Source organism: Aythya marila (assembly GCF_965140915.1).
Source record: "Aythya marila genome assembly, contig: HAP1_HAP1_SCAFFOLD_158, whole genome shotgun sequence".
Lineage (NCBI taxonomy): Eukaryota > Metazoa > Chordata > Aves > Anseriformes > Anatidae > Aythya > Aythya marila.
Genome location: NW_028136675.1, coordinates 1,751,067 through 1,773,506, shown reverse-complemented (window position 1 = coordinate 1,773,506; position 22,440 = coordinate 1,751,067). Strand labels below are relative to the sequence as shown.

The 22,440-nt window shown below is 52.5% G+C and overlaps 2 protein-coding genes and 1 long non-coding RNA gene across 6 annotated transcripts in view; 2 read left to right on the top strand and 1 right to left on the bottom strand.

Moving 5' to 3' along the window:
• Positions 1 to 234: 234 nt before the first annotated feature.
• LOC309891531 (ATP-dependent RNA helicase DDX25-like) lies at positions 235 to 7,312 on the top strand. Its single transcript, XM_082785893.1, has 11 exons — positions 235 to 594; positions 691 to 738; positions 1,075 to 1,210; positions 1,311 to 1,403; positions 1,538 to 1,640; positions 2,622 to 2,736; positions 3,224 to 3,401; positions 4,108 to 4,345; positions 4,876 to 5,038; positions 5,339 to 5,527; positions 7,122 to 7,312. The coding sequence occupies exons 1-11, from the start codon at positions 360 to 362 to the stop codon at positions 7,181 to 7,183; spliced, it is 1,560 nt and encodes a 519-aa protein (XP_082642019.1). The 5' UTR covers positions 235 to 359; the 3' UTR covers positions 7,184 to 7,312.
• Positions 7,313 to 7,995: 683 nt separating this feature from the next.
• On the bottom strand, positions 7,996 to 20,262 carry LOC309891530. Its single transcript, XR_014319527.1, has 3 exons — positions 20,176 to 20,262; positions 11,138 to 11,183; positions 7,996 to 8,036 (listed from the first exon to the last, which is right to left on the bottom strand). It is a non-coding gene; the product is annotated as an uncharacterized lncRNA (long non-coding RNA).
• The window catches only part of LOC309891529 (major vault protein), a 16,428-nt gene continuing 13,952 nt past the window's right edge, over positions 19,965 to 22,440 (top strand). Inside the window, exons 1-3 of one of the 4 annotated variants that reach the window (XM_082785890.1) lie at positions 19,965 to 20,181; positions 20,907 to 21,082; positions 21,577 to 21,772. In XM_082785890.1, coding sequence (XP_082642016.1) covers positions 20,964 to 21,082; positions 21,577 to 21,772 — 315 coding nt within the window. In that variant the 5' untranslated portion in view covers positions 19,965 to 20,181; positions 20,907 to 20,963. Of the gene's footprint in view, positions 20,182 to 20,377; positions 20,434 to 20,497; positions 21,083 to 21,576; positions 21,773 to 22,440 lie in introns of those variants that run through there. The other 3 variants (XM_082785891.1, XM_082785889.1, XM_082785892.1) reach the window with 3 other exon arrangements.

Below are 22,440 nucleotides of genomic sequence, written 5' to 3'. Positions count from 1 at the left end.
GTAACAATTTCCAATTCCAAATACTACAAAAGGCAATATTAAACTTATTCCGGCCCTTGTTGGAGATGGGTGACCCAGTTACTAGCCAACCGGCCGACTGGAAGAGGTTCTTCACCCAGAGGGCAGTCGTGCACTGGCACCGGCTCCCCAGGGACGTGGTCCCGGACCAAGCCGGAGTTTAGGACTGTGCTCTTAGTCCTACGGGCTGAACTCTGGGGTAGGCCCGTGCGGGGCCCCTCCGCGCCCTCCTTGTCCGGGGCCCGCCGGCAGCCGCCTTGCGCCCTGCCGGCCGCCGGGGGGCAGCAGGCGGCGGCGGCGGCGCCTGGGGAAGGTTCGCGAGCTGCGGCGGCGGGGGCGCGATGGCCTCGGGCGGCGGGGGCCGGCGGCGGGAGCGGGCGCGGGGCCCGGGCAGCCTCCTGCCGGGCAGCCCGTCCCCGGGCAGCCCGTCCCCGGGCAGCCCGTCCCCCGCGCGCTCCCCTGGCCGGGGCCGCCTCTGCCGTCGGCGCCGCGGGCTGTGCGGGCTGTGCGGCTCGCCTGGCCGCCGGCAGCGGTGCGCGGGCCGGCGCCGGGAGCTGTGTCCGTGTCGGCAGCGGGGTGAGGGCCGGCCCCCCTCGGGGCCCCGTGTGCCGGGGCCGGCCCGGGCGGGGCTGCGGGGAGGTGCTGAGCGTCGTGTGTCTTGTCCCGTGGCAGAGCCCGCCTGCACGAGCGAGGACGAGGAGAGCGAGGAGGAGGACAGAGGTGGGTCCCGCCGGGCCTTGTCCCCCGGGGCCTGCGCGCAGGCCGCAGGGCCGGCACCCCCGGGGCCGGGCTGGGGGAGCGGCAGCTCCCGGAGCCTCGGCAGCAGGCGAGGGCAGCGGAGGCGTGGGCCGGGGCAGGGTGCCAGGCTGCCGTGAAGTCCAGCCGGGTTCCTCGGGACTGAGGTAGGTTGCGCAGGAGAAGAGCTCGGCGAAGAGCCGGCGGTGGCAGGGGCGGTGGGGGCGGATGGCTGGAGAGCCCCGTGTGTGTGGGACGGGGGGCCCGAGGGGAGGCTTCTCCTGGGCACCGGGGCTTGTCACGAGCCCGCGCCTTCTCTAGTGGACTTGGCGGAGAGCTCGCTGTTGAACAAGCTGATCCACACGTCCCTCGTGGAGTCCAGCCATCACGTGGAGATCCTGCAGCAGGACCCCAGCTCGCCTCTCTTCTCGGTGAAAAGCTTTGAGGAGCTGCCCCTGTGAGTAGGCGGCAGCCCCGAGGCAGGCGGGCTTTGGAGCTGCCCCTGGGCGCTGTTAGCCGTTCCTTGTGGAACGGTCGCTTTTGGTGCTTTTGGGCAGGAAGAAGGAGCTCTTGCAGGGGGTCTACGCCATGGGCTTCAACAGGCCGTCCAAGATCCAGGAGACAGCTCTGCCAATGCTGCTGGCCCATCCGTGAGTACCGGGGCCGCCCGGGTGAGCAGAGCGGTACCACCACCGCCTTGGCTCCCCTGCGGCACCGTGGCGTCGGGGTGCCGGTGCGGGGACGCCAAGCCTTTGTGCTCGGCTAAGCAGCCTTTGCCTTGCAGGCCCCAAAACCTGATTGCACAGAGCCAGTCAGGGACAGGGAAAACGGCAGCTTTTGTGTTGGCGATGTTGAGCAGAGTTAACGGTGCAGAGAAGTACCCGCAGGTAACGTAGGAAGGGGAAAGGCCATGCGGCAGGGGTTTGGCTGCACCCTCAAGCCGCTGTCCGTGGACAGAGCTCTGGTTTTGTCCCAGTCTCAACGGTGGTCTAGCCGCTGTAGCCGCTGTAGTGGGCTGGTAAACACCCAGGTAGCGTCCCAGCAGCAGGGAGGTTGGATAGAAAGCTTGGGAGCAGATGCAGCTGCCAGCTAAAGGAGGGTACTTTTACTGGGTAGCAGTGGATTTAGCCAGGCCCTAGGTATCCTGACGTTCTGTTTTGAGGAGCATGCAGCCAGTTTTGAGAAGCACGTGCAGAGACTCCAGCTGTTTGCTGTGACTTGCGCTAGTTTCTGGTGCCGTAAAAGCTCCTGAGAAGGCAAGGCACCTCTCTGGGTTCAGAAGCACCTACGCAGGCTGGGTGCTGCACTTCAAAGTCTTGAGTCTCAAGCATCCTATGTAATTTAAACTCTCAGTTGAAAGCTGGGCACAGAAGCAAATGGCACTGTGCCTGAGGAAACAAATTTCCCTAGCAGAAATCACGGGATCCCAGAACGGGCGAGGTTGGAAGGGCCCTCTGACGCTCATCTAGTCCAACTCCCCTGCTGATCAGGATCACCTAGAGCACACTGTGCAGGATGGCATCCAGGCGGGTTTAGAATGTCTCCAAAGAAGGAGACTCCACAGCCTCTCTGGGCAGCCGGTTCTGGCGCTCTGTCACCCTCACAGTAAAGAAGGGACCTCTCCTAGTAGCTGCCTTGAGTCCCTTCTGCCTTCAGCTGTACCTTCCAGGTTACCTTCCAAAGCTGCAAATGCGACTGCCGTTGCTGATCCCTCTGCAGATTTGGAAGAGTTTAGCGGTGAGATTTCAGCGTGCTGAGCTTTCCGTTCCTTTGAAATGCCTTCTCGTTTGCGTAGGGTATGCCATGCCAGGGGCACTGCGTGCTTTTAAAAGATGTGGCTCTTGTCTGACAGCTGTCTTATCTCTCAGTGCCTCTGCTTGGCTCCAACCTACGAGCTGGCCCTGCAGATCGGACATGTGATCGAGAAGATGGGTCAGTTTTGTGCCGACATCAGGGTTACGTACGCTGTTCAGGGAAACAGAGGTGAGTCCAGCCCTGCTGAGCGGAGTTGCGGGCGGTGTAACAGTCCTGTAAGGAGCTAGCGGGATGCTGTGAGAGCTGTGAACTAGCGGGAGCTGTGCGGAGCTCTGAAGGCACATGAAACGGCGTGTGAATTCCCGTGCCTTCTAAGGAGTCATTCTCGTGACCGCTGTCTCCTTTCAGAGGTGGGGCACCCCTTTTGCTGGTTTCCACCTGACAAGGCGTCAGGGAAGCGTCAGCCCTGCTTGATGGCTACCTGCAATTTTAAGCTCCTGAGCTCCGCTTTGCAATGACCCCCTCAAAGGCATTGCTAGGCAGTCCGAAGCTGACGCAGCTGGGTGGGAACCATGCTCAAGCAGCCGGAACATAGCAGATGTTGAGTCCCTATCTCTCTGGATACTACCCTGCTCATTCGCAGCCAGGTGTGTGTGGCCGAGAAACATAATGCTCCTTGCACTGAGGTGGTGTGATACGATTTCTCCTCCTGCAGTTCTGCCAGGCGCCTTGCTGGAGGAGCAGATTGTCATCGGGACTCCTGGGACAATGCTGGACTGGTGTTTCAAACGGCGAGTGGTGAATATGAAGAGAATCAGCCTGTTTGTGCTGGATGAAGCTGACGTAATGATGGACCGTCAGGGCTTCTCGTACCAAAGCATTCGCATTCAGAGGTGAATACCAGTGCTGGCTTGTGTCCTGCCACAATTTGAGATAGTCAAATGCGGTGTTTCGAGATGCCCTTAGATACATTGGGTAGCGAAAGAAATAGAAGAGGAGAGACAGGAAAAGACAAGAGAGAGAGGGAGAGAGAGGAAGAAAGAAATCCACTTTGTGTGGAAGAAACTGCAGAACAAGGGAGCCAAAGAAATTGTCTCTGACTGCTACATCCCTTGGATGTCCTTGGCCAGACGTAGCTTTGCTCCTGATCAGAACGTAGACAAGTAAATCCTCCTCCCCCACTTTTTGCTGGTTGCTCAGCTTTGAAAAACTCTGTGGGCCATGAAGGTCTTTACAGAGTGAATGACAGGGCTTGAAATGTAGCTCGAGAATCAGGGGATACGGGGACCTGTCCTTGGCACGTGGAAATGCTGTGTGTGAGCGGTGTCTGCGGGTGCAAAGAAGGAGGCCAAGTGTTAATTGGGTGTTTTTTCCTCCGATAGTAGATAGCCTTTTGGAATAATAATACTGCAAATGCAGAGTAGCTTATTCCGACAGGCCTCTTCCGTAGGGCTGACTCATTCTGGAGTGCTGTGCTGTGCTGCGCTGAGTGAGGAATGGCCCTCCCTGGATGGAGGAATCCCTTTGTTTCCAAAGCCTGTTCATCCAGAGGTAGCTTGTAGCATGCCTCAGGGGTAACAAGTCCTTTTTGTGCTCTAGGGCTTTACCGAGGGGCTGCCAAATGCTGCTTTTCTCTGCAACCTTCAAGGAAACAGTGTGGAATTTTGCAAAGCAAATTATCTCCAACCCCATCATAATAAAGCTCCGTCAGGAAGAGCTGACCCTGAGCAATATCAGGCAGTACTACTTTGTGTGCAGGAACAGAGAGGAGAAGTACGAGGCCCTGTGCAACATCTACGGCAGCATCACCATTGGGCAGGCTATGATATTCTGCCAGGTAAAGCAGCTAGTTTGCCAGGAGAGAGTGGTGGTGTCCTTGCAGTCAGTGGTTTGTAAACGATCCGTCTTACAGCGTGGCCTCAGTACTTCTGCTGAGACCATCAAAAGGAAGGGAGGGATGGGAAGCACCTGGGCAGCACTTAAAGGACAGCCCTTCTGGCACAGCCATTAGATTGGCTGGAGCTGAGCGTGAAAGCACGGGCACGATGACTTGCAGCAAGTGCAGCCTTTAAAAGAGGTGTTCTAGCAGCATCTGTCGTGACGGTTGAGATCCCGTTTGCCTGGCTTCCCCAGGGAGCATTGCATAGGAAGCATACTGTGTTTCCTTGCCCTTTGCACTTTGTGTTGGGCTTCTTGCTCGCCTGCATCGCTCTGGTCTTCTTTGGAGGCTCTGCCTGTTAAAAAGCAGCAGGGGCTCAACTGAAAGGATTTAGGGGAAGCTTAGCAGTGAAGGATAGGCAATGACTGAGAGGAGCAGCAGCAGCAGAGCTGCTGCAAAAGCTCCTCCTGCCTCTCCCACGCATCTAGACTCGCAGGAGTGCGGACTGGCTGTCGGTGGAGATGAGCAAAGATGGGCACCAGGTCGCCATGCTGACGGCAGAGCTGACCATAGTGCAGAGGGCCGATGTGATTCAGAGATTCCGCGATGGGAAGGAGAAGGTCCTCATCACCACAAACGTCTGTGCTAGAGGTAGCGTATCCTGAACAGCAACACCCTGGCAGCGTCTGCAGTGTGGGAATCCCCTTGCTTTGCCCCATGGCCCATCAACTCACAGGGGACACACGATGCTGCTTTGTTTCTGGTGACACAACCCGTGCTCCGTGGCCTCTCCATGTAGGTCTTTTGTTGCCTTGACATGTCATTGTAGTGTGTGCTGCAGAGCCAGGGCTGACCGCTTTATGCTGCAAGTGGACTAGCCCCGATCTGGACGCAGGTGATTGCCTTCGGATCTGTGGGAGCCTGGTTGCGAGAAACCTCTCTGTCTTTCAGGGATTGATGTGGCACAAGTCACCATCGTGGTGAACTTCAGCCTCCCTGTTAATCAGGAGAAGCAGCTGGATTTTGAGACCTACCTGCACCGCATTGGTCGAACGGGCCGCTTTGGGAAGAAGGGCATTGCCTTCAACATGGTGGAAAGGCAGACCACGTACCTCGTGCACAGTATAGAGGAGCATTTCCGTGAGTATCCTTGTGCCCAGCTCTGAGACGCTGCGAAGAGCTGAGGGACACGTGGATGAGGAGTGCATTGGGAAGCGTTAAGGGATGTCAGGAGTGTGGCCACCTCTTGCAGCTGCTCTCTTGGGCACGGACCCCACCCACGCACCTGATACCCTGGCGTGGACCCGAGGTACCCCACAGTCACTAGCTGGCCCAGGCTGAAGTTTGCGGGTGAATGCACACACACATACCCCCTCCATACCCACACAGTCTGTAGGAGGTACAGATGCTCACCTCTGCCTCCAGCAGCTGTCACTTCGAGTTCATCATGTACACGCACACACAGTCACAGTCACTCCGGTGCCCCCCAGCAGATGTTTTTTTGGATGCACAGCATCCCCAGCCCAGTGGCTGGGAGTTGAAGAACCGTGCTTGCTGCAGCATCTGCAGTGAGACCCCTGCAGTGGCTCCAGTAGGTGGCAGCCGAGGCCAAGGGCAGCCTTGTCCCTGTCTGACTGCAGGAGTTGGCACCAGTTTTCATTCATGCACGGGTCTCAGCAGTAGCTGGTGAGAAGGTACTGCTGTTCTGCTGTACGCACGCACGTACACACACACACACACATACCAGGGATTGAGTGTGAGATCACAGGGAGACAGAAGTGGGAAAAGATTTAAGCAGGCGTAAGACTACAAGACAGACCGTGGCGATCAGTGTCGGGGCTAAACCAAAGAAGCACACCGACTAGCCCCATTTCACATGCAAGTGGCCGCTTCTATGCCCTTTCCTGCTTACCCCCTCTTTGCACGTCCCACCTCCCTTTCCTCCTGCACGTCCCATCCTGGGTTTGTACAGCCCTCCCAGTTCCCACACCCCTTCCAGTCCAGGTCCCCCTGGCTCACAGCCTTACCAGCTGTAAAGTGCAGGTGGTTCTTCTGGGAAGCGGCAGCTGTAGTTTCTCGATAGCCCACCAATGAGTGTGAGTGGTGAGGTTAGTTTCTCGTCATTGTCTCATTGGTTTTGTCAGGTCTGTGTCAGGTGTTTTGTTGCTTGTTTCCTCCTTTTCCCACGTTGCCCAGTTGCCAAGGTCCTTGATCGGATAACCTCTGTGGAATAAACACTCTGAGCTCCATCAGTCAGTGTGACTGATCAGTTTGGGTTCCCATCACTACATACGTCCCTTATCATTTGTCGGTCAGGTTTGTGTCTGTTGTGCTCTCTCAAAGTTTGATTACCTTTTGAACTCCGCAGTGTGGAAATGCCATGCTGAGCACTTTGGGTAGCTTTTCAGCCCAGAGCGAGGTTAGCACGTGCACTGAGCCAGGAAGCCGTATCCCAGAGTTGGCCAGTTGGTCCTGAGATAGCTGGAATCTGTGTCACTTCTACCTCTACCTCTACTCAACTGGGTTTGATGCAAACAGCTGGGCAGGTTTCTAACCTCTCACCTCTGGCCACATTCTGAACAGCTCACAGCTTGTTTTATGTCATCTGTGGAAGGCAGAGCCGAGAGTCCTGGGCATGGCTGCCAGGGTTTGCCACTGCTAGCAGCCCCCGAGCAGCAGTGCTATGCCTTTGCCAACTCCTGGGCAGGCACTGACATTTGTTTTCTTTCTTCAGAGACCGAGATCAAGAGGCTTGACCCAGATGACATGGACGAGCTGGAACAGCTGGACAACTGAGCAAAATGTCAGGATTTGCTCCAGTGAATCCAAGTTTTGGTTTAACATGGATGGGAAAAGGTTTGGGAAATCTCCCAGTTTTCTTCAAAGTTCCTGAAGATGCTTGGTTTTGTTGTGATGTTTTACAAAATGGGAAGATGGGAGGGGAGCGGGGGGGGAGTGGGGGGAAAGACACACACGACCCTCATCCCTCAAAGTTTTGGGATTCTTGCGATTGTTTTTCTGGTAATAAAACTTCCTTGGTTTGTCTCTGAGGTTTTTACAGCCATAATTTTGTGTGTCATGATGAATCACCTGAAAACAGAACATGCAGGGGTTTAACAACATGGACCGTTTGGAGCGAGTCCAGAGGAGGGCCACGAGGATGATTGCAGGGCTGGAGCATCTCTCCGATAAAGACAGACTGAGAGAGCTGGGGGTGTTTGGCCTGGAAAAGAGCAGGGTTTGGGGAGACCTTACAGCAGCCTTCTAGTACCTAATGGGGGGCCACAAGGAAGCTGGAAAGGGAGTCTATCAGTGAATGTAGTGACAGGACAAGGAGTAATGGATTTCAACACAGGGCTCCAGGTGTCCCAAGGCCCGTGGTCGGTGTTGAAAACAGAGGCAAAGAAGACATTAGATGTCTGCTTTGTCTGTGACCCTATTTGTGAGGTGAATAATAGACCACTGTTACTTGTAGTCCCTTTTTTGGTGTTGACATACTTTAAAAAGCCCTTTTTGTTGCCTCCAACAGTACTGGCCAGCTTCAACTCCGAGTTTTGGCCGCACTTTTCTCCTTCCAGGCACACAGCATTTCTGTTGTCCTCCCTTGTCACTTGAACTTGCCTCCAGTGTCCATAGACTCCTTTTCCGCCTAAGTTATAGAAGAAGATTCCTGCTCAGCCAAGCCAGCATTCTGTCCTTCTTGTTTAACATCTAACACTTTGGAATCACCTGCTCCTGTGCTCTTAAGAGATGGCTCTTAAAAAGTGACCAGCACTGACGGACTCTGACACCTTCAGAAACAGATTCCCAAGGGACCTTATGAAGTGGTTAATAGCCTGACATCTGTTCTTCTCATATCCAAGGATGACATTTTGAGTGGAGTTTTTCTCCTGTCACCAAAGATTTTAAACTCAACTACTTCATGGTCACTTTGGCCAAGACAGCCACAAATTGCCACTTTACCTTCTCTGTTTACAAACAACAAATCCTGGAGGCACCTTTCCCCTTCGTGCCTGTACCAAGAAGTTAGCTTCAGTGTGCATTAGTTATTTCTGTTAGGAATTCATTAGGAATACTGTTTGTATTGACAGTTGGTATTCCCAGTTAATGTCTGTGAAGTTGAAGTCACCCATAAGGATCAGGTTAGCTGATCTAGAGACATCCCTTGATAATCTGTGACCTTCAAGTTCCCAGTCTTCATACCTACTGTATAAGGGCACCTGGGAAGGCGAGGTAGGGAAGGGGGGGATTTGCTTGCTGCCCTGACCAGAAAAATTCTTCCATTTCCCCCTTATTACTAGATTAACCCCTCATGTCCAGTAGTGAGAGGGTAGGGAATCTATAGAATCATATGTTACGACTGGCCAATGCCTTTGTCCCAAGGATGGTAGAGCACAATTACAGAATCACAGAATCACAGAATTTCTAGCTTGGAAAAGACCTCAAGATCATCGAGTCCAACCTCTGACCTAACGCTAACAGTCCCCACTAAACCATATCCCTAAGCTCTACATCTAAACGTCATTTAAAGATTTCCAGGGATGGTGACTCCACCACTTCCCTGGGCAGCCAGCCTGTTCCAATGTCTAACAACCCTTTCGGTAAAGAAGTTTTTCCTAACATCCAGCCTAAAACTCCCCTGGCGCAACTTAAGCCCATTCCCCCTCATCCTGTCACCAGGCACGTGGGAGAACAGGCCAACCAATTCCACCAATCTCCTCCTCAGACACCCTGATACTCCTCAGCTTAGTTGCTAGCATATGCCACTGTCCATGGTGTGGGCCCTTGGGTGCCTCCCTAATAACCCTGACATGTCTCTCTAGGAATGTGGTTCTGCACCCCAAACTGCCGGCTACTCTCAGCACTTGTGGGTCCCATCAGAGCTCATCATGGACTTAAGTATGTCCTGTTTGCTCAAGCAGCCCCTCACCTGATGATACTCAACCAAGGTTAAATCTTTTATTGTGGAAGTCTTTTATTGTATAAGTATTTGGGGGAAAATTGTGTGCTGTCTTTGGAAATGAAAAAGATTTTCAGAGTCGGGATGGGATGCTGTTAGAGGGACACAAATGCCTTCTGTCACAAACACTGTGCCAGCACAGGCACCTCCACCTGCAGCTCCCTCAGTGCTCCACACTGTCTGTGGTGTCCAAGTGGGCTGAAGCCAGCCTTGCCCCACTCCTCCCCTTTGTGTCCCCTCGCTGCTCTGCACAGCCTCAGGGTTGCTGTCCTGGCGGGTCTGGAGGTGCTGTCCTGTGTGGAGACTGGGAGGTCATACAGCTGCAAGGAGGCTCTTCTGTGGCTGCAGATCATCCTGCTTGCGCTGAGTGGCCCAGGGGAACAGCAGCCCTTTGCTGTGGTTGGGAGACAAGTGCCAGGGCCGGACTGGGGCTGCCCAGTGAGCTGGCAGTAGCACAGAAGAATGGATGGCTTTTGTGAAGGTCTCTGGCTGCTGGAGCAGCAGAGATGGAGCAGAAGGCTGCACTAGACTCAGGCCCAGGTCTCCAAGCTGCTTCCAGCCCTGTTGGTCACAAGCAAAATGCGTGTGCAGGGAGGGGAGGCAGGCTGGAAAAAGTGCAGATTTGGCACCTGACTGCTCTCCCACCTGCTGCTCCATCAGCACCATCAGTGGGCTTAACCCTGGAGGCAGTGAAGCCTCCAAGCCAACAAGACGGGGCAGTGGGGAGAAAACATAAGATTGAAGCAAACTTGTGTGCTTGAGATAGGAGCAGTTTAATGGCATGAAGCATGAAGGTGAAGTTGAGACCTGCTGTGTGAGGTCTTCATATGGGAGCTACAGAGCTATGTAGCCATTCACTGCCTCTACAAACATTTTGTACAGAGTACTGTTTGTCTGCAGGAGTACTGTTTGTGTCTCTAGTAGAGAGGCATAAATTCCATTGCAGAAGATATTTTTGAAAGCCCTTTCATTTGTACTTCCTGAAAATACAAACCTGTTCTTGTCATTACCCCCCTCCCTGTAGTCCTTGATCTGAAAACTTGGAAGGGTTGACTTGGATTTGGAGAGAATCCTCACCTTTGGACCTAGTGCTTATGGACATGGTTTAGTGGGTGACGTTAGTAGTAGGGTGATGGTTGGACCAGATGATCTTGAAGGTCTCTTCCAACCTTAATGATTCTATGATTCTACGATAAAAAGCATACATAGGGTTCTGCATTTCCTGCATGTCTGCAGATCTTGGGCCTTTGTGAATTAATCTTTTGATTTTGATAGGGGTTAAGCTGCAATGCTACTTTTCCCCAGCACGTATGTGTGAGATGGCCATGGTCTGTTGCTTCTCCTTTGACCGATTTGACTATCTGCACTGGCTGGCAGGGAGAGATGCCATGCTGGTGAGCAGCAGTAGCAAGAGAGCCCTGTACAGACTTGCTCATCCTGCTCACATGAACATGGTACTTTTTCAGGCAGACAACTCTGGTGCCAAGGTAGGTGGGATCTGTTCCTTTTTTAACAATATGGTCATATGAGTGCCCAGGGTGAGCTGGAGGAGATTCACGCACACGCACAGCACAAAATGATACCAGAGCCCTAAGACAGGGCAAAAGATGGTGCAGAAGGCTTTTCAGGATTTGGGTACTGGAAAAAACATAATCTCTGTAAAAACACAGTTCTGTTTCTGTATCCCCTCTTCCCTGTGGAGTACAATTTTTTCATTGTAGTGAGCCTTTCTTGTGTTACTGGATGACTGTCAAAGAACAGTTTGCTTCCCTTGGAAAGCCAAGACTTACCTATGGATGGAGAGCTGTCAGCCCAGGAAGAGTGGTCCACGAACGGCTATAGAAATATATGGAAACCATCTTAGAAAATTACACCTGTGCTCAGAATTGTCCAGAAATAGATCATGAGTTAGAGCTGAAAAGACACAGGCAGTGTCCTTCCTAGTGGAGAAAAAGGCAGCAGAGTTGTTTAATTTTACCATTAGTATGCTATTCAAAGTAGTACTTTTGTTTGTTTGGTTGGTTGGTTGGTTGGTTTAGTTTGGTTTGCTTTGCAGCTCTGATGAGAAGAACCTGGGAGTGCTGGTTGATAAGAAGCTCAACATGAGCCAGCAATGTATGCTTGCAGCCCCAAAAGCCAACTGTACCCTGGGCTACATCAAAAGAAGTCTCACCAGTGGGGTGAGGGAGGTGATTCACCCCCTCTACTCTGCCCTCACGAGACCCCTCCTGGAGCTTTGTGTTCAGCTTTTGGGCCTCCTGCAGAAGAAAGACTTGGACCTATTAGAACAAGTCCAGAGGAGGGCCACAAAGATGTTCAAGGGACTAGAGCACCTCTCCTGAGAAGACAGGCTGAAGGAGTTGATGAGGTTGCCCAGAGAAGTCATGGATGCCCTCTCCCTGGAAGCATTCAAGGCCAGGTTAGATGGAGCTTTGAGCAAGCTGATCCACTGGGAGGTGTCCCTGCCCATGGCAAGGGGTTGGAATTAGATGATCTTTAAGGTCCCTTTCAACCCAAACCATTCTATGATTCTATTTGCTTTGTTTGGTTTGGTTTGTGTTTGTTTTATTTGGTTTAGTTTCCTTTAAAGGATAGTTAACATTCTGAACATTTATTGAAGGGTCCAATTACACAGAATATCTCCCACCTTCTGTATAGCCCAATGTACTCAGTGTCAATGGAACATGTGGCAATGGTACTCATGGAAGAACTGCTAAGGTTGGGGATCCCCTTAGCCGCTGTACTGGGACATGAAAGAGATACTGCTGGAACTGGGATAGTTGTGTGAAGCTAATGCAGGAGGATATGGATACCAAAACAGAGTCAGATGGTCTGGACAATTAGAATGGTCTTGTCTGCTTCCCCCTCCCAGCAAATATGATCTCACAAGTGCCAAATAAAGGGAGTAGACTCATGCCTGTAAACTTTCCAGCTATGTTCTTGCCAGTGCAGTCCAGGGTGCAGCTGTTGTTCCTTGCTGCCAAAAACACATTGCATGCTCCTACTCAATATGAGGTCTCCCAAGTCCCCATCTGCAAAGTTACTCTTTAGTCAGTTGGCCCCCAGCTTGTTCTGTTGCATGGAATTTCTCCATGCCTTATGGTCACATTTCATTCCACAAGGCATTTTCAGTGGACAAATGGTCTTTGTCTTGCACCTGCCATCAGGTGCCATCAGGTTCCCTCAGCGCTTGGGAGTATCTAAGAGAGATTTAGTTTGGCAAGAACCTTTATTTTCCCTTCTGTAGCTCTTTTCCCACTAAAACCCAGCTCACCTCTCTCCTTACCTTCATGTTCTCCCTTCTGTTGAGTTTCACTTATACCGGCCCCTCAGCCCAGTCCTCTCCTAGGTGTCTTAGGGCACAGGGTACAGGTCTCTCTTTTTCCTTCTGGGGCTGTGCTTTGCCCTGTACTTTCCTCCTTGCAATTGTAAACCTCATGTGTCCCATCCACCATCATTTCTTTTGATTTTCATGCAATTAACAAAATGTTCTACTTTCCCGTTGAATTGTGAAGGCCTGGCTGTTCCACCAGTGGAAATCCTCCTGCAACAGCTGGAGGGGCTGAAGGGCTGGGTGCTGCACCCAGCTCCAGACAGGCTGACCCAGTGGCCGTGCCATCTATAACTGGGGACATCTGGATGCCCTCTGCCTGCACAGCGCTGGGCCTAGCGCCAGGGCAGAACATCCCCATGGCCGCCCATCATCTGGGCCTGGGTCTGGCCTTAGCATGTTCCATCTCCATGGCCCCAGCTGGCCCAGCGCTGGATGGACTGTGTGGTGTCCTGGCAGGCTGGGGTTAGTACATGTCAAGGGCAATGTCAGGTGCATCTGTCCTGGTGGCTGTGCTGACTCCACAGCTCTTCTGCATGTGTCTTCCCCACAGGTCATGGGAGTGCAAGCTCACCAGCACATGCTGTGGGGAGCTGGACACTGTGCTCCGCATCAACCGGTCTCTTGATTTTTTTTCTCCCTCTGGCAGTCACCTCAGGCCAGACTGCCACAAGGAGATGCACTCCCTCAGAAGGTTCCCCGGGGAAGATTCTGGTCAAGAGCTCATCTCACAACTCTACCTCAGCCCACAGGTAGGCTTCATCACAGACCTCCAAGGAGCTGGAGCTGCCCTGGGCTCAGGGACTGCCTGGCAGCAGGAAGATTTAGCATCTGCACAGCATCAGTGGTGTCAGCTGGGACATGAGGGTGCGGAATGCAGAGCTCTCAGCTTGTGCCCAGTCCACTCATTCACAGCCATGTGGGCTGGAGCATAAGGTCAGATCCAAAGCTACAAGGGTTAAACAGGGAGGTTTGCTTGGCTGCACCTAAGGGTGAGTCTTGCCAGAGCAGTCAGCAATAAAGAATAAATAGGCTTGATCAGCAGTCAATCTCAGTCATTTCTGGCTCAGCTGGGCATTCTGCTGTGCTGGCTCAGGGACTGGAATTATGATGATGGGTGTGGGATGGCAATGCGTGATTGTGTAATTCTCCTTCAAATGTGGTAATACAACTATCTACAGAGAGACAGGAAGAGCTATTTGTTCTTGATGCTGTTGCACCAGGTAGGATTCCAAAGGATATGGCTCTTGGGAACTTTTTTTTTTCATCTAGGAGAAGCCATACTTGCCCACAACTCAACAAACACCCTGTTAGCAGCATTTTTTTATTATTATTATTTTTGATCTCTGGCAGTACTGCTCAAAACTGTCTGTTGGGAGCTGCTTTTTTGTTAATGTGTGTAAATCTAAAAAGGCTTTGTAAGAATCAGTGTAAGTTTTTGTAGAACTATAAGGTCTGCACATAGCAGGTGTTGTGAGTCAGAGAAGCAGAGGAAGAGAAAAAAGGAAGGGAAGCCAACAGACCAACACTGGGGACCAGACCCCACTCACCACAAAACTTAGGGCATAGTTCTCCCCACTTTAATCATATTAGAAAGCTTGCTGTCTCACTTTCTTTCTTTTTTCCTAACGCTCTCAGAGACTTCTGTCTTCATTCAGTCATCTGTGCCATAAGTTCCTCTGTAACTGGACCATAACTGGAAAAATCTTCCAGGTGCTGGCGGACCCCAGAGGAATTCCTGAAGATATAGTCTCTGATGAATTTCTGAATATCATGATTTGTGTGTGTTTCATTGCACACTTGGACCTTTGTCTGTGCAGTTTCTATCCTTGACATTATAGAATCCAAATTTGAAGGCACCATTTGACATTATAGAACTCAAATGTGTAGGCACCATTTGAACTAAATTCTCCAAATCAGTTTCATTTTTGCACTTTCTCTGTGCAGTGGCTCTTTGTCATGCGTGACAGACCTACGTGTAATAGTCTGATGGAGAATGTAGGCAAGGTACAGGCGATACATTTGTAATTTTTTTATGTACATCTCTCATCTGCATTCAGCGTAGGAGTGCTGGAGTCAAAATTCTCTCTTCTGTGAATTTTCCTATTCCTGCTTGCTTGACAAATAGGTTGTTTTTATTGGGGGGTTTGAGCTTATCCAGGTTTGGCAAGATTGCTGAACACATCTAAATAAATATTTATGTGCCAGGAAAAGTGACAATTAGTGTGCCTGTTCTGTGTTTTTGAGTAACCTTACCCCTTCATCATCTGGTGAGACTCATCCCAAACTTCACTGGGCATCTGGAAATAGACTATTCCAAGGCAGACGTCTGAGTCATTCATAGCTCCTGGATGGATGGCAGTAAATCAGCAGCATGAAATACTCCTGCCTCTATATAGTAAAGGAGCTGCACTATAGGTAGAATGTTGGACTGAAGGCAGCCCTTGCTGCTGCACACAGACATTCCTCAATAAATGAAACTTTGTTGATTTAATATTTGGTTGTCTGACTTCAGGAATAGCTCCTGACACGCACTTGGTTGGACTCAAACAGTATTTTGTCTGGGAATATGCCCTGAGGAACAGCCACACCCCAAGTTTGTCCTGTTGCCCCAAAACTGAGAGACAAAACCTGCAATAAAAGTGAAGGGCTTGTAAAGATGGCAAATGAGATGACCAGAAGTGCACCTTGCTGTCTGTCTCTCTGGATGCTCAGAATCAACTGAACTCTGAAGGAAAGCAAATGTGGAATTAGTTCTTACAAAAAGCACACTTAAAACTCCTTGTAAGTTAGCCCACAACAAAACTCTTCATAGAGTTTGTTTGTGCAAAGGCAGTGCGGGAAGTGCAAAAGATAAAACAGACCTCGCAGCTCACACTAAATAAATATGTCACTGAGGAAAAGGATGTTACCGAATTCCACAACTGGGTGATTTAACAGGAGAAAATTGATCTTGGAGGATCTGCTGTTTCAAAGTAGCAGATGCCACCTCTGCAGACTGTGAAGCTTAGGTTAGGCATTGCAAACGGGCAAAATTTAAATCCAGTAAAAAAGAAGCCATGTGCCATGTGGACACTCTAATATAGCTTATGTGACTCACACAGAATATCCTAAATAATAATAATAATAATAATAATAATAATAATAATAATAATAATAATGAAGAGATAAAGAAGTTACAAAAAGAAATCAAGAAACGAGGGGAGTAGGAAACTCCTAAATTAGCAGGACAAGAGGACAAGAAACCATCGTAATCAGAAGAGAGGAAGATCTTAGAAGCCCACAAAGCCTGTTTACAAGCCTCACAACTAGAGATGGAAGTTGGAAAAGTACGAGATTTAGAAACAGAAGTAAGGACTTTACAAAATGAGCTAGGGAAACTATAACAGCAGCTCAGAGCAATGTGAAATAAGTCATGATCAAAGGAATGCAATCATTGCAGGTCCAAGAGAAAAACTTTATTTGCATGAAAGGTTAATAGCTGATATGAAGGCATCACAACAAACAGCATAAACAGCAAAAGAAGGCATTGAGTACTTCAGCCTTTTTCTTGTTGCTTGTCACTCATTCCCCAGTCCCATCCAGTCCCAGGCCAATGTTTTTCTTAGTCTTTCTTTTGCTGTTTATGTACTTGCAGAAGCCTCGCTTTTTGTCCCTCCCTGCTCAAAGCCCTCTTTGCCTCAGTCTTTACTGAAGAGACCAGCTTATAGCAGCTGGGACAGGTTTCTGAAGGTTGGAAGTGAGCAAATGTCAGTTCTATCTTCAAGATAGGAAAGAGGAAAGAAAGATCCAGGGAAATAACAGGCCTGCCAGCCCCACCTCTATCCACAGAAAGGTGATGGGAGAAAACTCTCCTGGAAGCCATTTCCAAACACATGAAGGAGAAGGCGGTTGGGAGTACTCAGCATGCATTTACCAAGGGGAAATCAGGCTTAACCAAACTGATAGCCCATTACAATGAGGAGACTAGCTTGGTGCTGAAGGGGCGTGTATTACATGTGTACCTCCACACGTAAGGCTTTTCATACTGTCTCCCATAACATCCTCATAGAGATGCTGACAATGCATGGCTTAGACAAGGAGAGACTGATGTTGGTAGAAAAATGGATGAACAGAAGGACCACGAGGGTTGTGATCTGCAACTGAAAGTCTGATTGGAAGCTAGTAACTAGCTGTGTAGATCAGGGATCAACACTGTCTCCAGTCTTTTTAACATCTTCATTAATGATCTGGATGATTCTAGACAAATTCTGAATGAATTCTTTACCCTGAGGGTGGTGAGGCACTGGCACAGGTTGCCCAGAGAAGCTGTGGATGCCTCATCCCTGGAAGCATTCAAGGCCAAGTTGCATGGGGCTTTGAGCAACCTGGTCTAGTGGGAAGAGGGCTAGAATTAGATGATCTTTAAGGTGGCCTCCAACCCAAACCATTCTATGATACTATGATGGGACATGCCTCCTTTGCAACTTTGCAGGTGACACAGAAGTGGGAGGAGTGGCAGAAGCACCTGAGTGGGACCACAAACATGATGAAGAGACTGTAGCATCTCTCCTAAGAAGAAAGGTTGAGATAGCTGGGACTGTGATAGCCTAGGGGGGGATCTTATCAGTGTATATAAATACTTGAGTGGAGGGTGCAAAGAAGATGGAGCCAGGCACTTTTCAGTGATGCCCAGTGCCACGACGAGAGGCACTGGGATCAAACTGAAGCATAACAGGTTCCCTCTGAGCCTTGGGAAACACTTTTTCACTATGAGGGTGACTGAGCACTGGCACAGGCTGCCCAGAGAGGTTGTGGAGTCTCCCACCTTGGAGATATTCAAAAGCTGTCTGGACATGGTCCTGGGCAACTGGCTCTAGGTGGCCCTGTTTGAGCAGGAGGCTTGGATCAGATGACCTCCAGAATTGCCTTCCAACCTAAACCCTTTTCTGAATCTGTGTCTCATGTCCAGTTTACCCTGTTTTCTGTTTCTGAGGCACCTAGGTGACCAGGGTGCTAACATGCATGGCTCCACTTATATCCAAGGAATCTAGGTGTCCAGGTTTGCCCTCTCTTTCAAATCACCTCAGCTTCTGTCCAGGGGATCTAAGGCATCTGAGAGATCCAGACATCCATCTGCCTCCTGCCCTCTAAACAGCCTTGACATGGGCCTGGGGACCTCAGAGTACAGGGAACCCCTCTCCCCAAAGCCCCTCAGTTCATATCTGGAGGATCCAGGCATCCTAGAGATGCAAGGAGGGCATACCCCTTCCCCCATCACCCCTGGACCCAGGGTGTCTGGATGCGCTGTAGCCCCTGCACCCAGGGACACAGGAGCAGGCTGATGCCACTGGAGACAGGCTGGAGGGACCTGAGGTTGATATGGGTGTCCCCCAGGTGCTGGGCAGGTTGGCATGCAGAGAGGAGAGTGGCAGTAGGTGGCATCTGTGTCACCCACTTGTCACCTGCTGTCACCCCTTTCACCACTGTGATGCGTACGTCACCCATGCCAGCGACGTATCACCTATACTACCTGCGTATCACCCACTCACGTCTAGCACTGCAGCCACCTGCATCACCGAGAAGCTCAGCATCCTGGCCAGGTCCTCCACCTGCAGAGCATCCAGGAGTGTCCCGGGGACACCTGCAGGTAGCACAGTGACCCTGGGGGACACTCTGGTAGTGCAACAAATCTTTCATCCTAGTATTTAGAATCCGTCTTGTGCATCCCTGGTTTCAAAACATCCAAGAAACATTTTTACTATTTGACAAAAAAAATGTACAAAGGCTTTACTTAATATGGAGAGACACCAGCTGACCCAGAGGGTGACAGGCAACCACTGGATATGGTGTGGGGTACACCAGAGGACCCTAACATAGGCTGCCATGGGACATGCCAGGGACTCTGGGGGTTGGCATGGGGTGAACCAAGGTTCCCCGTGCAGTGCTAGAGAATATCATGGAACACATCAGGGGATCCTGGGGTGACACAGAGGGCACCATGGGGTGGCATGGGGTTACCCAGGAGCCTCTGCAGTGGCACATGGTGGCCTAGGTCACGCCAGGGGACTCAGACCTCAGGGTATAACAGAAGGTGATCCTGAGAGAGACAGAGTGTAAGCTTGGGACCACAGGGATGATGTGGGGCAAGTCAGGGTAATACAGGCTTACAGGGGTGACATGGGATCCCAGAGGGTAACACAAAGCAAACTGGGGGACGCCGGGGCAACCAACAGGCCAGCTGTGGCACCCCAGGGTGACCCTGGAGGTAGCAGGGTGACACAGGGCACCACAGTTGGTGACACAGGCCGAGCAGGGATGCCCTGCCCACACTCACCACTGCACCCAGGGGTCCCTGCTGCTAAGCGTTTGCAGCACTTGACCCTGGGCCCCTGCCAGCAGGTTGGGGTGTAGGGCCACATCCCAGGGGGTGAGCCCTGGGGACACAGCAAGGGCCCCATCATTTATGGTCCCTGTCCCCAACCACCCTCCTGGGTGTCCCCACACTGTGTCCCTCTGTCCTCCCCTGTCCCTGCATAACCGCCTGTGCCCCTCCATCCCCACGTTCTCAGCCCGTGTCACCCTCCTCTGCCCCCCACTGAAGCCAGGGTTAGAAGAATGGGGCTTGTTTAATCACATTAATGATTTCTAAATAAAGTAATCATTATTGTTAAAGCCAGGGATGGAAGAACGGAGGCTTGCCTAATCACATTAAAATAGACATCGTTGAGTGTCTTTGCTTACTGCTGTGCAAATTAACCAAAACAAGGAATCTCGGGGCCCCTCACAGAGGACGTTTCCTGACAAAAATGGGGAACGTGTCTCAAAAAACCAGCTGAGACCGACCGTGTGGTTTGGGCAAGAGCCAAGGAGCAGCTGAGTCTGTCCAAAGCCGGAGGGGAGCAGCTAGTGGCGATGAAGAGGAGTTATCAGCCTTCATCCCCACGACCCCCCTGATGACCACTGCGATGGCACTGCACAGGCGCAGAATGGAGGAGTTTAAGGAAATAACTTCTTGGAGCTAATTTTAATACAAAGCGGGGATAGGTTATGAATATGCATAGGCGTAGTGGGAAACTTCCTGCGTGCCTAACTTTTTACTGCATATCACCACAGCAAGTCGCTGCTTTATGCCTTTGGGACACGCCCGGCGCCGAAATAAACCGCATGCCTACTTTATAACTCATTTGCTTTGAGTTGTAGAGTTTTTCCACAAATCACAAACCTCCCCCCCCCCCCCCCCCAGCCCCTCCCAATGAGAGAGGAAGGGGGCAAAGGGAGCGGCGCCTGCGACCGGCAAAATGGCGGCGGCGGTCGCCTAGCGACGGGCTGGAGCCTGCCGGGGGGGGGCCCGGCCCGGCCCGGCCCGGCCCGGCCCGGCCCGGGGCTGTGCCCGCTGCTGGAGCCAGCCCGGCCGTGCCCCGCGGCTCCCCCGGGGTGTGCCCGGAGAAACGGGGAGCCGCCCGGGGCAGATCCGCCTCGGGGAGCGGGGGCTGCCCTGCGTCAATCCGCGTTTACCTGGGGGTAAATCCGCCTTGGTAGGGGTAGGGGGGGTGGGCACGCCCTGCCTGGGGTCAGTCCCGCCGCGGGTGGGGGGCAGATCCCGGCCCGTGGGGCGGCCCCGGTGGGCTGGGCTCTGCCTTGCGTGCAGGGCTGGGCCAGGGCAAAGGCAAAGAGCTCTTCCGGGCTCCCTCCGCTCCGCGTCCTGCTGCTGTGCCCCAGGGCAGATCTCCTGACCCCCCCCCCCCGGCGAGCTCATCTCCTTCGCCGCCCCAGGTGAGGTCTCCTTCTGCCCCGCGACGGGGCCGTCTGCCCGGCAGAAAGCTGTCCTGCCCCGGGGCGAGGTCTCCCGGCCATTTTGAGGTGCCGCAGCCCGTGGCGAGCTTACCCGAGGCACGGTGAGCTCGTCTTCCCCGTGGCGAGGTCGCCCAGCCCACGGTGTGAGCTCGTCTTCTCCCTGGAGAGGTCCTTTTGCTCTGCAGCGAGCTCATCTGCCTCCTGGAAAGCCCTTCTGTCCCATGATGTAGTCTCTCACCCCACCGCAGAGCCCGTGGCGAGGTCTCTCAGTGAGCCGTGACGTGGTCTCCTACCCCACGGCGAGGTCTTCTGCTCTCCTGGCAATCTCATCCACCCCGTGGCAACTTCATCTGCCCGCCAGGGACTTCACCTGCCCCAGGTTAAGCTTTTCTGGCCTGTGGCAAGGCCTGCCACTCCCACGGTGAGCCACAGCAGGCTGTTCTGTCCCACAGCAAGCTCGCCCGTCCCCGTGGCAAAGTCTCCTGTTGCACGGCGAAGCCTCCTACCCGATGGAAGACCCTGTGATCCGCATACCCCCCTACCACTATGTCCACGTGCTGGACCTCAACAGTAACGTCACTCGTGTGGAGGTTGGGCCCCACACCTACATCAGGCAGGACCACGAGAGGTGGGTGCTTTGGGGCAGTCTCCTTCCTACAGCGAAAGATGTGGATGCTATGGCGGGGGGGGCAGCTGTGGGGTGGGAGTGCCATGCTGTGGTTGGCAGGACTACAAAACATTCGTGCTATGGGGTGGGGGGGGATTTATGTAGCTACAGAGTGATCTGGATTTACAGGGCTGTGAGTGATGTTTGAGGAAGCTCTGCGGGGGCTCTTTAGGACAGTGGGAGGTGTTGGGGGTCTCTATAGGACTATGTGGACTTCATGGGCCCTTGGGACGGGGAAGGTGTACAGGGCTGCAGGGGCTCTGTGGGGCTGTTGGGGGTTTTTTGAGGGTTCTGTAGGATTGTAGGACCTCTATAGGACCAAGTTGGTTCCATAAGGCTGTAGAGGGCCATAGGAGGGCTGTGGGGCTAGACTGGGGCTGTGGAGGACTTGAGGGGTTCCATAGGGCCCTGGGGGCTCTGTAGAACTGAGGGGAGCAGTGTGGGGGTATCCACAGGGTGGTGTTTGCGCCCAAACGCATGGTGATGGTGCCCCCCCGCCACTACTGCGTGGTGCTCAACCCCGTGGCCCGGAGCCCTACGGGGGCTGTGCTGGTCGATGGCGCGGGACAGGTCCGTCTGCGGCACGCTGACCTCGATGTCCGCCTGGCCCAGGAGCCCTTCCCCCTGTACCCTGGCGAGGAGCTCCAGCAGGTACCTGTAACACCGCCCTCCCTGCAGTGCCCTCCCCAGGCCCCTGTAGCCTTCCTGGTAGTTATAGACAGCCACCCAGCTCTTGTAGCATATGACAGTCTTCTATAACTCTTAGCCCCACCGTGGCCTGTTATAGCTTAGTTGCAGTTTGCTGTGGTCCCCTATAGCTGCTTCAGCTATTTTAGCCCTTCATGACCCCTGGAACACCTCTAGCTCACCAATGGCTCTCTTAGAGTTCCTGTAGCCCACTGGGTTTTTCTGTAATCCTTCCAGCTACCTGCTCATGTATTCCTGCAGCTCTTTAGAGGCTCCTCAGCACCCCTGTAGCTCCTACAGTTCATTTGGCACCGCTGTACTTCCTCTGCTCCCTGCCACTCTCCCACCCCCTAGCCTCCTGTAACTTCTCTAGACTCCACAATCCCTCTCTGTAGCACATCTCTGTAACCTTCCATGGCTACCCATAGCCCCTAGAGCTCCTCTAATCCCCCTCTTGTTTCTCACAGCTCCTATAGCCCCTATAGTTCCCCGTTCTCTTCCATACCTGCTCTAGCCATCTCATGGCCCAGAATTTATCCTGTAGCCCCCTCCCCCTCAGTGTGTCATCCTTGTCCTTGCGCTGAGCCTGTGTACCTCTCCCCAAGGTGTCCCTGCATTGTTTCCAATCCCTT

Bases quoted from the DNA above. Each gene is read 5' to 3' on its own strand.
- LOC309891531 (XM_082785893.1), top strand. From the start codon at position 360: ATGGCCTCGGGCGGCGGGGGCCGGCGGCGGGAGCGGGCGCGGGGCCCG. The intron at 739-1,074 runs GTGGGTCCCGCC...CGCCTTCTCTAG, and splicing joins GAGCGAGGAGGAGGACAGAG to TGGACTTGGCGGAGAGCTCG. The intron at 1,404-1,537 runs GTGAGTACCGGG...TTTGCCTTGCAG, and splicing joins CCAATGCTGCTGGCCCATCC to GCCCCAAAACCTGATTGCAC.